Raw genomic sequence first — 16,154 nt, forward strand, 5'->3', positions numbered from 1 at the left:
GCATTTTGATTAATGTACTTCTGTCCGGACGATGCTTAAATTGTAAAAAGTAGGGCAAATATCGAATGAAAAATAGCACAGATGTCCTAAAATAAGAGGTCAGAATGAAATATTGGTATTTTTTAAAAAAATTCAATGAAAAGTGATCTTATGTTTGCATCATTATTGTGTGAAATTATCACTTTAACCTTGTATGTATTCTTATTCTTTTTTTCTTACTTTGTAACTTTTTTGTTTTTCATTTTTTCGGAGTTCTTCTCTTTTTACGATTTTTTTTTGCGATTGTTTTTGTTTTTTGCGTTTCTTCTTCCGTTTTTTTACTTTTTCTCTTTTTTCTCTTTTTTCTGCACTTCTTCTTTTTTTTTTTCCTTGTTTTTTCTACATTTCTACTTCTTCTTTTTCTTTCTTTTTGGTGTGTTTCTTTACATCAAGCATCAAGCATCAAGTAGTGAGCATTAAGCATTGAGCATAGGCATTAGAGCATCGAACATTTAATATCAAGCATCGAGTGAACTTCTGAATGAAGCATAAAATCTAGCAGCATATAGCATTGAGTAGCCAGTATATAGCATAGAGCGTATAAGATGAAGCATAGAGCATCAAGTATCTAGTATTGAGGATCAAGGATTGAGTATCAGGTATTGAGCATATAACATAAGCACAGGGCATCAAGTATCGAGTATCGAGTATTAAGAAAACTCGTGCGAGATAGTTCCTAAGGTCAATTCGTTCTTTTCACATGATGCTGACACAAGCAGAAAGTAATTTTTTCTTCAATCTCAATGGGTGCCTGATTTTCATTTGAGCCTTTAAAAAGAGGTCGTCCATACAATAACCTCAATTATCAAATTATATCTGTATATTTTTTTATCATATCAATCTAAATCATGAAATTTATCAGTTGTATTGATTTAAACCTCAAACTAATTATTGTACCAATTAAAACTATTAACTTTCATGAATTTATCAATTTAAACTCTAACTTTCATAAATGTATCAATTTGAACCCTCCATTGTGTTTTATTTGGATAAACATCGTGTGCGACTTATAAATTTATTTATTAAATATCTAAACTTACATAATTGAATCAATTTTGTGACGTCTCAAATTTTCAGGTAAATTTAAAATAATCCCTATGAACTATTTAAGTTATATTTTAGATTTTTTAGGCCAGAATTGATCTGATATGTTGAGTTAATTCAATTTGAATTTATTAACTTAACTACTCGAGGTATGTTGAATTTTTTGGGATGTAAAATTGAATTATTACGTTAAAACAATTTGATTGAGATCTTGGTGATAAGAGATTTTGCAAATTTAGAAATATTTGGGTTTGGAATAATTAATTGGGAGTCGAGTTATTTCGAAAATTTTAGATTTAACTTATTATTGGAATTGGTTGATTTGAGGTGATGTAGGAGGTTTAAGTTGGATGTAATGGAGGTGTTGGATTTAGTGTCCTACATCTCATGCATCTTGTAGTTTGTAAATTTGTAAATATGAATTATTTATTTAATAAGAAGTATTTTATTCAACTTTTAGATAGCATCAACTCAGTCCAATAAACTAAAATCCAAGGTAATTTAATGAAACTCGAATAGTATATGGTAGACATACGAGTGAATCGTGTTCAAGTAATGACCTAAAAGATCTAGTATATGGTTAAGGATATGTGTTTTATCCTTGTGATACTGCTGAAACGGCCTACATCCAGCATTCTTAAGATCAAAGAGGCGGGCGTAAAAAGGGGGAAAGCTCTCCATTGGAAAATCAAAAATACGCATGCCGGATGAAATGGTTTCACGGGATTTTCGTACAAATTCAATTGCAGTCATTTTATATGTATATGGTTACAATTATCTACGTTCCCAATGTGCTTATGACGTAGCACCTAGCTAGTGTGTATCATCTTATGAGAATCGAGTATGGTATAGATCAACCGGAAAAGGTATGCATAAAAGTATTTGCCGCAAGAATAAATCCTAGAATTCCGTCTGTTTTCTGGGTTTGGAAAAGTGCGAATTTTCCCGAAAGGGAATCTTATGATATGTTGGAAATTTCTTATGATAATCATCCACGTCTAAAGCGTATTTTAATGCCTAAAAGTTGGGTAGGATGGCCCTTACGTAAAGATTATATTGCCCCCAATTTTTATGAAATACAAGATGCTCATTAAATAATACAAAATTAATCTTCACTTCGACAACTCAAGATATTCAAATACATTTGTACGTTCTATTCTAGATATAGCATAGTAATTGAAGTCTCGTTCATCTTATTATTATTTATTTGAAATATTAAAAAAAAAAAAAAAAAAAGACAATTAGAGATTTGGTGAGATTTCAAATTTTTAACATACTTATTTTGGATGAGCTGAGCTAATAGGATGAACTAAATGCGTTCTGCATTATGAACTATGTATCACGCATATGACTTAGATTGTTTTAAAAAGTCACATAGGGGGAAATGAAGAAATATAATATGAAAAGAGAATCAGATTCTATTTGTACTGTATCTAAGATGAATCTTGGCCATTCCCGCCTTTTAATTCCCCGAGACTAGACTTTTGGTCTTATAAGGAACTAATTGAACCTTTTCAAATATGTATAAAGTATTAATTGAACGCGAGAGACAGAGTATGAAACAATAAAAAAGAAGAGGAAACAAAATAAAATTTCTTTCTTTTACATATCTATTATATCCTTTACATTTTTATATTAAATATCCTCTTTATCTTTACTTGTCTATTTTTACTCATCTATAAATAGAGTAAAAAATATATAGTTTAGTTTTTAGTTAAATGGTAGATTTCCCGAATCATTGATGTGCCAAGAACTTGATTTGAACTGGTGACACAAGGATTTTCAGTCCTCTGCTCTACCAACTAAGCTATCCCCGCTATTTCCGACACATTATCCTTATTTTAATAGATGACTTTGGTCTATATCAGAAAAAAGAGGGATTCCAGTTGTAAGATATCTAATGAAACTGTCGCTGGAATTGAGATCTCATTCAAAGAAAAGAGATCAAATATCTGGAGTTTCTTTTTGTATATATTATATGGATGATCAAATCCGCAAGGACCATGATTAGGAATTGTTTGATCGTCTTTCTCCGAGGAAGAGGCGTACATAATCAACTTGAATTCGGGACAGCTATTCGAAATCTTAGTGAAAGACTGGATTGTTTTCTCATGTTTGCTTTTTGTGAAAAAAATACCAATTGAAGTGAGGGCTTCTTCAAACAACAAAGAGCTGGGTCAACTATTCAATAAATGAGATTGAGCATGTTTCCCATCTCTTCTCGAGAAACAAGTGGGCTATTTCTTTGCAAAATTGTGCTCAATTTCATATGTGGCAATTCCGCAAGATCTCTTCTTTAGTTGGGGGAAGAATCCACACGATCGGATTTTTTGAGGAACATATCAATAAATAATTGGATTTGGTTAGACAATGTGTGGTTTGTAAACAAGGATCAGTTTTTAGCCAAAGGTACGGAATGTCTTGTCAAATATTCAATATGATTCCACAAGATCTAGTTTCATTCAAGTAACGGATTTTCTAGCCAATTGAAAGGATCTTATGATCAATCCAGAGATCATTCGATTTCCATTAGTAATGAGGATTCGGAATATCACCACATTGATCAATCAAAGAGAGATCAACAACTAAAAGAAAGATCGATTCTTTGGGATCCTTCATTTCTTCAAACGGAACGAACAGAGATAAAATCAGACCGATTCCCCAAATGCTTTTCTGGATATTCCTCAATGTCCCAGCTATTCACGGAACGTGAGAAGCAGATGAATAATCATCCGCTTCCGGAAGAAATCGAAGATTTCTCGGGAATCCTACAAGATCCATTCGTTCTTTTCTCTGACAGATGGTCAGAATTTCATATGGGTTCGAATCTATTAAGAGGTCCACTAGAGATCAGAAATTGTTGAAGAAAGAACAATATGTTTCTTTTGTCCCTTCCAGGCGATCGGAAATAAAGAAATAGTTAATATATTCAAGATAATTACGTATTTACAAAATACCATCTCAATTCATCCTATTTTCATCAGATCCGGGATGTGATATGGTTCCGAAGGATGAACTGGATATGGACAGTTCCAATAAGATTTCATTCTTGAACAAAAATCCATTTATTTATTTATTTCATCTATTCCATGACCGGAACAGGAGGGGATACATGTTACACCACGATTTTGAATCATAGAGAGATTTCAAGAAATGGCAGATCTATTCACTCTATCAATAACCGAGCCGGATCTGGTGTATCATAAGGGATTTTCCTTTTCTATTGATTCCTACGGATTGGATCAAAAATAATTCTCGAATGAGGTATTCAACTCCAGGGATGAATCGAAAAAGAAATATTTATTGGTTCTACCTCCTATTTTTTATGAAGAGAATAAATCTTTTTATCGAAGGATCAGAAAAAAAAATGGGGGAGGTAATCAGGCTCGAACTGATGACTTATGCCACGTTAAGGCGACACTATAGAAACAAAGACACAAGGAACGGGTTATCTACTCTTAACGGTCAAAGCGAACCCTAACATCGTTGCTTGAAGAAACTAACATTTCACTAAGATGACCATAGGTAACTTGACCTTAACCCTAAGTGAATTGTGAACTTCTGTCTATGAAGACTTTAATCTGTATGGGTGAGATTGATCTATTTTGAGACTCAACATGCCTACCATTTTGGAATTTTTGTCCAAGTAGGGAGTTCGAAACTCAACTACACAAGATGGAATTCACTTATTATCGTAGAAAGGGAAAGTAGATAAATTGCTCCATTCGTAATTGATTTTAGGTCTTAAACAATGAGGCTTCACCCTCTCATTGGTTCGAGAATGATTAGTTTATGGTTGGACTATAAATTGTTTGTTCATTAGAGTAATGAGTGACATTTAAAGAGTTAAATGTAACTACAAGGATAAAACGGTAATTTTGATCCAGCTATATTACGAGTGATTTGTGAATGGTCATTCACTGTTGATTGGTTATATCCAATAGACACGTAAATATATTTATAGTGCGAAGAGATGCAACTGTCGGTCTTTAGTGGAGTGACTGACAGTTAATAAATATTGATAAATCCAATTAAAGAGTTTAGTTGGTTAATCTCAAATCATTAGAGTTTCTAATATGTAAGACCACTAGGTCTCCTTGTTACCTCACTAAGGATAGAAACAATAAATAATTGTTTTTTGTTTATGGGAATTTAAGTAATTAATTATGTTAATATGATTAATAAAATGTATAATGTATGTTGATGCATTATAGTATAGAGTTAGTTATAAATATGATTTATAACTAAAATCGTGTAGCGTGTGACAAAAATATTTGAATAAGATCCAAATATTTTATATAGATTTTATACTATAGATTAATATTTAATATGAATTTAATTCATAATAAAATTATAGGTTAAAAGAGGAGATTGCATTATAATATAATTACATGCATATAAGATGGTTATTAATGGTTAGTTAACCATATTATAACAAAAATTATATTAATATTTTTTAATATTGTTTTTTATATTAATATGATATTGATATTATAAGTAAATAACTTCCCATTAGGGGAGTTACTTCAACAAAAAGTGGGGAGAGGGGGAGTTAACGTAACTCCCTCCTCCTCTACGTAAAACACAATATGTAAGACAGGAAAGGAGATCTCTCTACAATCGGTTCTCTCTCTCTCAGTCTTTCACATTTTTGCTCTAAAATTCCAGAGAATAAAATTTATCTCTAAAAAAAATTTGTTTGAAGCCTACACTTCGATTTCTTGTGTCCTACAAGGACTCCAATTGGTGGTGTTTTTATTGGTGAAAGATTTATTGGAATTTCACAGTAACTCTATTCGTGACCTTGAAAAAATTGCTTAAAGCTTTTGGTTCTACAAAGGTATTTGTTCTTAATCTATGGTTTTCCTAAATTGAAAAATCTCTATGTTTAGCCTAATATATGTATCTATACAAATCATTTTTTATTTTCCCAATCCCAATTCAAAGATAGAACGATCAATCTCCTTTGTTCTGAGATTCAATCCCTTTAGGAAGGAGAGGATTAAATATATATTACAAGGGAAAAGAGTCGGTGAGGCCGTTATTCAAAATCTCGAGGTGCTTGGAAAAATAGATGTAGGTTGAGTTTGACCTAACCCCTATAAAATTTTCGGTGTTAATTTCTCTATCCCTATACTACTCTAATTTTACAATTAATTTGTTATTATAGTTTATTACATGAAATTAATTACAATATTTGTTCTTGAAGTTAATTGCTCATATTTGTTTACTTTGATATTCTTTAATTTGCAAATCTTTTACCAATTTTATTATTGAAATTAAACTAGGTGGTTGAAGTTTATTGCTCATATTTGTTTACTTTGATGTTCTTTAATTTGCAAATCTTTTATCAATCTTATTATTGAAATTAAATTAGGTACTTGAAATTGTTAGTGTCAATTTATTAATCATTCTGAATTGAATGTATATGTATAAAATTATTCTTTAAATTACTTATTAGCAAAAGTGTATTAATTTACTTAATTGGGCTCACATTTAGTAAAAAGTTTTCATTAGTTTAATAAATCCTATTCACTCATCTAGAGTTGGCATATCGATCGTACAATTGGTATCAAAGCCAGTTGCTCTTGTTTGTAGTTAAAAGTATTTTTGTAAATCATTTTGGATTTATACCCATTGTTTGAGTTTTTCACTCGTACAATTGGTATCATGGCGAGTAGCTTTTGTTCGTAAATTATTTTTCTAATATTATTTCAGTACTTGAAGTATCTTATTAATATTTTTGAGAATTATTTGAAAGCTTAATTACTAGAGTTTTATGGCAACTTTAGAAAAATGTTGTGTAGATAGACCCTCATTCTTTGATAGAAATAGAAATTGTGTTGTATGGAAAAATATAACAAAAACATTTATGTTTGCTATGGATTTCAATGTTTTGTATGTTTGTGAGCACTTAGCTAAATTGGAATCAAATAATGAATTGCTTACCTTTCATGCTAAAGTCATAAATGTTATATATTGTGCAATAGAGAGGTAAATATGTGATAAAATCTTAAATTTTGAATATGCATATGCTGTTTGGAATTTTCTTGACAATATGAACAATTTAGGAAATTCTCCTTATAGTACTAGTGATTTATTTGATATGAAGGAGAATTATATTTCTAACAATAAAAAAAAAAAAGTTTGATGAAGTGGAAAACGAAAAATGTGATGGTTCATCTTTGTGCTTAATGGCTCGTTTGACTAAAGATTATGGTGATGGAAGTGATAAAAATGAGGTATTTCAAAAAGCCCCATTCTTATGATGAACTATATGATGTATTTGAAAATGCAACGTGATCTTGAAAATTTTAGCTCTAGATATTTAAAATTATCAAAGAAATATAAGGTATTCTCTATTAAGAATGAATCTTTGATAAAGGAAAACAGATACTTAAAAAATAGAGCCAATAACATATTGTTGCATGATTTATGAGAAATGTGTTTGGATTGATTAGATTGAATTCCTTGAAGTTGAGAATGGTGAATTAAAATCCTTGTCATGTAAATTGAAACTTGAATTGAATGATTCGAGAAATAAAAATGAGTGGAATCTCTCTTTAGAATTAAATGATGAAATTGCTAGTTTGGAAAAAAAAAATAATGATTTGGAAACTAACAATATAACATTAGAAAAAGAGAAAAATTCTTTTGTTGATAAAATTAAATTTCTTGAATGTGCTAAATAAAGTAATAAGAAATTGATTATAGGTGCTAAAAGAAATTAGATAAAGGTAAACCTTTTAATAACAAAAAGGGATTAGAGTATGTGAATGAAAATCCATCATCTACGTCTAAAAGCACTACTTTTGTTAAACTCGTTCCTTGTATGTCTCAAAGTGCTTTACCTAATGTGCCTAAATTTGTCGAATCTAAATTTGAGTCAAGGCATGAAAAAGTTGGACATATCCATAGAAATTCAAAATTTATGCAAAAACACATTCATGCTATATCAAAATATGATCATAAAGTAAAATTTGCTAATAAGAATGAAAAGGCTAGAGATTTGCAAGAAAAATATAAATTTTTGCCTAAACATTGCCTTGCTAAATTTAATTGCATGAATAATATTAAATTTGTGTCTACACATGTAACTATGCATGAAAAATCAAATTTTGTGCCTACTTATCATTTTTGTGAAGTTAAAGGTCATATTAGACTAAGTTGTTTCAAATTGAAAAATGCTCATAGAAAGTAGGGTTGACAAAAATCCCCCTGGAGTCGAGTCCCCGTGGGTCCCTACCCCGATCGGGGTAGGGAATCCTCGGTTTGACCAGAGATGGGGTCAAATCGAGGATAAAACACGGGTCCCCGGTCGGGGACGGAGACGATCGTCCCTGCTCTGAATATTTTTTAATATATAAAACATTAGCTAAGTTTATTCTTTTAAATTTGTTAATATTTTTTTAAATTTATTTCTTAATATAATTATATTAAACTTTTTATTAAATCTAAAATGCTTTTCATTTCTAATTTATATAAATATAATAATAACAAAAACAACAATAATAATACTCTGTTATATTAAATATTTAAAATTTGAATATAAATATAAAAAATTAATTAATTTTAAATAAATAAATAATTAAAAAAATATAAACGGATAATTTTTTTTCACGAAAACCTGATCCTCGATTGGGAATTTTCTGACCTCGGTTCCGACTCCCCAAAATGGAAAATGGGGCGGGGACGAGGATTATAAATTCCCACGAGGACGGGGATGGGGAGTACATCCCTGATCTCGTCCCGCCCCGTTGCCAATCCTACTAGAAAGAATTTATTTGAGAAAAAATTTGTGGAAAATGAATTAGTTAAAAAGAAAATCTTACCTAATGTTACACGTTATTCATCTAACAAAGTTGAATATAAATTTGATACTTGCTATTTGCCAAAAATGAAAACTAATAATGTTGGAACTAATTTAAAATGGGTTCTAAAACCTCTACTCACTAACAATGAGATCCAAGCATTAGATGCCAAAATCTTTTGGTTGAGCTTTCTTTGTGGGTGTGATTCAAGAAGCAAATTGTTACTTGGACTTTAGATAAGTAATTGATTTAAATTGGAGTAACTTTTATGGCTTGCTTGAATCTAATGAAGGAAAATATATTTTTTTTTTTGGTAACTTTATATTTTTTTAATTATCGAGATAATTATTCTTATCTTTTAACGTTTTTTTTAAAGTTTAGAACAAAAAATATTGATATCGTTAAACTCAGTGAAACAACACCGAACGGTTCCGTAGCTTGTTGACTTAGAGATTGGACTGCATTTCAATTCAAACCCCTCAAGTCATATGTTCGAAGCCTAGTAGTGGATTAGGAAAGGAAGGGAATAAACCAAATTAATATTCCAAGGTAAATATTTTATAATATATATATTTTTTTTTTAACTAAAAACGGGTAAGTCAAAAGTTGAAATTTCCTATCCTATTTGTGATGATGGTTAAAATCACTTCTATAATTTTTAAAATTATTTTAAAAATATATATTTTCCATGATCCAAACTAAATTTAATATTTCATTTTATCCTTTAAACACATTTTCATACCATTAAAATTTAGTTGGTATAAGCACATATAACTCAATTGCTCTCTAAAAATTTAAAAGTTTTGAATTTGTAAGTATATTCAACTCTCTATTTAAGCATAGTTCAATTAGTTAAGACGTGTGTCATTGACGTAAATGTCAAATATTTGAATCTCCTACCTCATTCATTGAACTAAAATTACATCATAGTATAAAAAACGACAAATCTTATAAAATGAAAACCAAATATGAATAATATAAATACAAGAGAGCCAAGATGGAGAGAGGGGAAACAAAGAGAATAAACTAAAAATAACAAATGTTGTTTATCAATTGAATTATGTTTATCATTTACAAACGATTTCAACAATCTATATTTTTAGAGTTGTGAGAATAGTGGTTACAAAAACCAAATGTAATAAAAGAACTAAAAATTAAAGTTATGAAAATTAGTGGAGAGATTAATGGATGAATGTATTTACCATCTATATAATTTATATATAAAAATTATTTTCTTAAAATAATTAAAATAGAATAATAAATTAAAGTCGAGAAAATTAGTGGAGATCATATCTATATGTATTGGAGACTAAGATATTTGTAGTTCAAATTTCCTAAACGGATATATAATAAAAAAGGATTTATTAAAAGTAGACTGAATTGGACATTTTAAAATATAGAAATTATTAATAAAAGAAAAAGTTACCTTTTGGGTCGTAAGTTTTATCTTTCCATCTACAACGGTTGGAAAGTAAATTATCATCATTGTTTTCAATATTGACATCACATGTAATTTTTTTTAATTTTTTTTTTTTTTAAAAAAAACTTCCTTCCTCCTCCATCTCTTCTTTATTCTCTCTCCTCCATGGCCATTTCTACACAAAGTTTAAGAGTTTATTTTATTTAACTATCCATCTCTTTTGAAAAAAAAAAATAACTTTGGGATTGTTACAATCTAAATCATAAACTAATAATTGTATCAATTTAATTTTAAATTTTTGTAAGTGTATCAATTTAAACCTCAAACTAACCATGGTAACAATTTAAAATTTAAATTTTCATAAGTGTGTCGATTTAAACATTGAAGTTTCATAAGTGTATCAATTTAAACTCTCAGTTATGTTTTATTTTGATATCTTCATGAAAGTTTAGAGTTTAAACTGACATATTTATAGAAGTTTTGAGTTTAAATCGATATCATTATCAATTTGGGGCTTAAATTGATACCAATCTTAAAGTTTATGGTTCAAATTGATACAACCAAAAAATTCAATATTTAAATTGATATTTATCAACTATATATATATGTGTACGAATTTCTCATAACCCATCAAAATGTTGTTCTAACAAAAATAAAAATTTGAATGATTCAATTTGGAAAATGGTGTTTTTAAAAACATGTACATATATGTCTTTGGCCTTTAAATTTTTCCCTAAAAGATGACACTATTGGACGTGGCGGAATTTTGATCGAACAAAAACCAAAGAATGGAAAAGTGTAGGATGAGCCACGAAGAGAGATGTAGTGAAAAAGGAGAGAGAATTGGAAGAATGATGTTATTTTATGTTCATTTTTCAATTTTATATATATATAGCCCATCGATTTAAATACTATTTCGATCTTTATATTTTTTATTTTTATTTACTATAGTCCTTCTACTTTTAAAATATTAATTTTATTTTTTATATTTTCAAATTTGATTCATTTTGATTTAAAGATATTCATTTAAATCATTATACTTTGTTCATTTGAATCATTGAACTTTAAAAAAAGGATAATTTTTATCATTTTAAAGTGAGAATGAATGGATCAAATGACACATTTTTAAAAGTATAAAAACTAAAATGAATTAAGTTAAAATACAAAAATTAAAATGAACATTCTTGAAGAATATGGACCAAAATGAACTAAAATTGAAAGTATAAAGAATAAAATAAATAAAATCTAAAAGTATTGGAACTAAATTAATATTTAAAAAATAATTATAACAAAAGAGTAAACTCGAGAATGAAATTTTATGATGATATATATAAAAAAAAATAAAGATAAATAAATAAATAAATAAACCCTCACTTTTTTTGTTCATTCTCCCTCCCTTCTAACTTTGTCTGTGTTCGCATCTCCCATTTTGTAAAGTCGCATTTTTCAATCCCCACTCCCTGCGTTGTTCATCTTCGCCGTTCACATTGTTGGCCGTCGGTACGCTTCTTCTATACTCATTTTTCTTTTGTTTTTTTTATCTATTTCGACAAAAGGGTAAATTTAAAACTGTCCTTATGATTTATTAATTATAGTTTGTAGTTGGATCTCACCTCAATCGCCTGCGCGTCTCAGGATCGAAGCACTTCATGCTATGGTAAGAAATTCATATTTCTTCAGTTCCGATTATTATTTTCTCATCTATCTTCTCTCGCTTTTTTTTCAAAGTTCGAATTTGATTTCTGGGTCCTGATGATTTAGGGTATGAATTTGAATGTTTCGAAGAAATTTTGACAATAATTTGTCGTTTTGAGTGATTTTGATTTTACAATTTGTAGGGATCTTTCAAAATTCATTTCTGAAGTATGATATCCGATGAGAGTTTTCTACGTTGTTCTTCAGCTTCGGTTTGAAAGTTGGCATTAGGTTTATGAATATTATTACTCATGGTGGATTTTTGAGTGCATCCCCATTTTCTTATCCTTGGTTTCATACGATTGAATTACTTAAAATTACACGCAGCTCAGCGACCTAATGTACTGATATGCACCTGTAAGACCCCTCGTATGGAAATAGTAGGAGTCATTAAGGGGCGTATTAGTAATTAGATGGTAAAGTTGTTAGGGCTTTTAGTTATAAATAGTGTGAGTGGGTTCCGAGGCAAGTAGTGAAGAATTTGGCAATGAGTTCCTTGTTGGGAATATGGTAGAGTATCCCTCTCGAAAGACTACGATACATTGTAGTTTCGTCATTGTTATTGCAATATAAATCTATTTTTTAGTGTTCCTTATTGTTCTTAGTGTTCTTGAGTATTCTTGTTAGGTGGTATCCTAACAGCACCCTACTTTAGGCACCTTTTAGGGGCATGCTTTATCTTCAACGAACAACATTGGCAAGGAGTTATATTGATCGGTGTGGCATAGGATTGAGAGCGTTTAACAATCAGGCTGCAGCAGCTACTGGCAGTCCCCAGCCTCCCCCGCCTCCCCCACCTACAGAGAAAACTCATTTTGGTGGCTTGAAGGATGAGGACCGAATCTTTACCAACTTGTATGGTTTACACGATCCGTTTCTCAAAGGTGCCATGAAACGTGGTGATTGGTACAGAACTAAAGATTTAGTGCTCAAGGGTGCAGATTGGATTGTTAATGAAGTAAAGAAGTCTGGCCTTCGTGGTCGTGGAGGTGCTGGATTTCCATCTGGACTTAAATGGTCATTCATGCCCAAAGTATCTGATGGCCGCCCTTCCTATCTTGTTGTCAATGCTGATGAAAGTGAACCCGGAACCTGTAAGGACAGGGAAATCATGCGGCACGATCCACACAAACTCTTGGAGGGTTGTTTGATTGCTGGAGTTGGGATGAGGGCTACTGCAGCTTACATATACATCAGAGGTGAGTATGTGAACGAACGAAAGAATCTTGAGAAGGCCAGAAAAGAGGCTTATGAATCTGGATTGTTGGGCAAGAATGCATGTGGATCTGGCTATGATTTTGACGTCCACATCCATTATGGTGCTGGTGCTTACATTTGTGGTGAAGAAACGGCTCTGTTAGAAAGCCTTGAAGGGAAACAAGGGAAACCACGATTGAAGCCTCCTTTTCCTGCTAATGCAGGATTATACGGATGTCCTACCACTGTGACAAATGTGGAGACAGTGGCTGTTTCTCCTACTATTTTAAGGCGTGGACCTGAATGGTTTGCTAGTTTTGGGAGAAAGAACAACTCTGGTACCAAATTGTTTTGTGTTTCGGGACATGTGAATAAACCTTGCACTGTTGAAGAGGAAATGAGCATTCCACTAAAGGAATTAATTGAAAGGCACTGTGGAGGGGTTAGAGGTGGATGGGATAACTTGCTTGCTGTAATTCCTGGAGGTTCTTCAGTTCCATTGCTTCCCAAGCATATATGTGATGATGTACTCATGGATTATGATGCACTAAAGGCTGTCCAATCTGGATTGGGCACTGCAGCTGTAATTGTTATGGATAAATCAACTGATATTGTGGATGCTATTGCAAGGCTCTCTTATTTTTACAAGCATGAAAGCTGTGGACAGTGCACTCCCTGCAGAGAAGGTACAGGATGGCTGTGGATGATAATGGAAAGAATGAAAGTTGGAAATGCAAAGCTGGAAGAAATTGACATGCTACAAGAGGTTACCAAGCAGATTGAAGGGCACACCATTTGTGCCCTCGGTGATGCTGCTGCTTGGCCAGTGCAGGGTCTTATAAAGAATTTTAGACCTGAGCTTGAGAGAAGGATTAGAGAACGTGCAGAACGGGAGTTGATCCAGGCCGCTGCTGCATAGTTATTCTTTCAGGTTTATTTCGAATCTTTTCTACACTAATTTGATTAGCAAACATAAGATGAGTATGCTGTATGTTGTTGTAGCTTTAATTTGGCTCTTAGAGCCGAATAGTTAAAATGCTCTCTGATATTATTATTATTATATATATATATTTTTTTGATAAGACTCCGATTATCATTTGTTGGTGTGCAACTAAACATTAATCTAATTTAATATTTTACTTCTGTTCTGAAACGGGTATAAATAGTGGAAGAAAGATAAGCCACCTCTGGGAGAGTGGATGATATTAGAAGCCACTTAAAATTCTGTAGCCGACTTGCAATGTGCTTCCTTTGTCTTTCTCATCCAAATCAAATTGCAGATCATGATTTCTGCCATGATTATGTGGGTTCAGCAAATGGCACATGCAGAAATTAATGACTTGTGAGCATGACCTCTCAATAGCTTTTGCGGAACTTTTAATTGTCATATAATAATATTAGAACCCAAGGACACAGTTGTACAACCTATAGAACAGATACTGTTCAAGGAAGGTTGTGATTCTCATATAATAACAGAAAAGCTATAAGGAAACTGTTGCATTTTTTTAGTGGTTTTCTCTGATGATTTTATCTATCCCATATTTTCACCTATTCTGGGCGATTTTCTCTTCTGTATTTATGTTAATGATGCAAAAGAGTCGTTTTTTGTCCAATTCTGTTACACTGATGTGTGGAGGTGTGATTTTCGTTTTCACTGTTGTTCAAGTATCATCTTTTACAATATTTATCTTTTGATAAACCACTGAAAAAACTTCACTCTATGTTTTTGTAGGAAATTTCAACTTTGATGGGAATTGCAAATAATGAAACTGCCCCAGATATTTGGATGATTGGCATGATTCAAGCGTCTGGAGGTCATGTCTGCATTTTGTTTGTTGTTTCAAAATGACTTATCATTGCCCTTAAGAAACTCATTTGGTTCTTTGAAGGTCTTTGAGGCTAGAATTATTATACATTTTTTTCCTAGTGTAATTTGAATGCCTCTCTTAACGCCATTTGATGGTTGATATCTATGCTTACTACTACTTATGTTGTACTCATCTGAACAGAAATTTCATCTCCCTCTGGAACATCAATAAACGGGAAAGTTAATATCCTAGGTAGATACTATGAGTTTTCTTGACATTCGAATATTGTAGAGTTAGACGAGTTGTCCCGTAAAATTAATTAAAATACGTGTAAGTTGATCCCCATGAAGTATAGACACGGATATGGATAGAATGGGATAGGATACGGCGATACGTCAATTTCTAGAAAACTAGGATACAATGATACATATATTTTTAAAGGAAAAAAATCTAGGATATAGGTAATTTTAACATAAAAATACTAAATGTAATCCACTAAATCTATGAATCATAAAATGTCAAGTTAATGACAATGGTACAAAAATACAATACAAAAAGCAACATCAGAGATATTGAAGTACAATAGTCTATAGAATGCAAGGGAAAAGGAACTTAGATCGATCGAAGAAGAAGTATGAAGATAAAGGAAGAACTTTTTCATTGAATTATTAAAGATATTCAAGTGGGTTATATTTTATGGGACTTTGTGGGGACTCAAACATGAGGATGAAGATCAAATGATTCTAGAATTTGGCCTTTTATTTTAGTTTTGGATTGGGATAATGAGCTTATTAAATAGGTTATTTAGTTTGAGTTGAGAAAAATTAGATGAGTTGCTTATATATTTTCTTTAAAAAAATGTTAGCGCAAAATGATATATTCTTTACCTCACATGAAGTATCCGTGTTTTATAAGTTGATCCGGTCATTAAAAAAAAAAAAAAAAAAAGTCAAGCTATTTCTCCCAATTTTCTAAGTCCTGACCCTAAACATAAAGTAGGTTTATGGGATTCAAGCATGGTAAACTTGAACCATGCTTTTATTGAATGCTTGAGATGCTTTTGAAAATACAATTTTTTAGTGTAAGAAATATGTTATTTTTGCTTTTTAATGAAGTACTTGTTGATACAATACAGCACTG

General features: G+C 31.2%; 1 protein-coding gene across 2 annotated transcripts; it reads left to right on the forward strand.

Moving 5' to 3' along the window:
* The first annotated feature begins 11,658 nt into the window (after positions 1-11,658).
* Positions 11,659-15,269, forward strand: LOC120077989 (NADH dehydrogenase [ubiquinone] flavoprotein 1, mitochondrial). 2 transcript variants are annotated; one of them, XM_039032142.1, is made up of 4 exons: positions 11,659-11,814; positions 11,910-11,971; positions 12,637-14,137; positions 14,939-15,269. In XM_039032142.1, the coding sequence occupies exon 3, from the start codon at positions 12,680-12,682 to the stop codon at positions 14,123-14,125; it is 1,446 nt and encodes a 481-aa protein (XP_038888070.1). In that variant the 5' UTR covers positions 11,659-11,814; positions 11,910-11,971; positions 12,637-12,679; the 3' UTR covers positions 14,126-14,137; positions 14,939-15,269. The 2 variants fall into 2 exon arrangements, with proteins under 2 accessions (XP_038888070.1, XP_038888068.1); XM_039032140.1 differs by having other exon boundaries at positions 12,665-14,137.
* The last annotated feature ends 885 nt before the right edge of the window (positions 15,270-16,154 follow it).

This window comes from Benincasa hispida, chromosome 5 (assembly GCF_009727055.1).
Source record: "Benincasa hispida cultivar B227 chromosome 5, ASM972705v1, whole genome shotgun sequence".
NCBI lineage: Eukaryota > Viridiplantae > Streptophyta > Magnoliopsida > Cucurbitales > Cucurbitaceae > Benincasa > Benincasa hispida.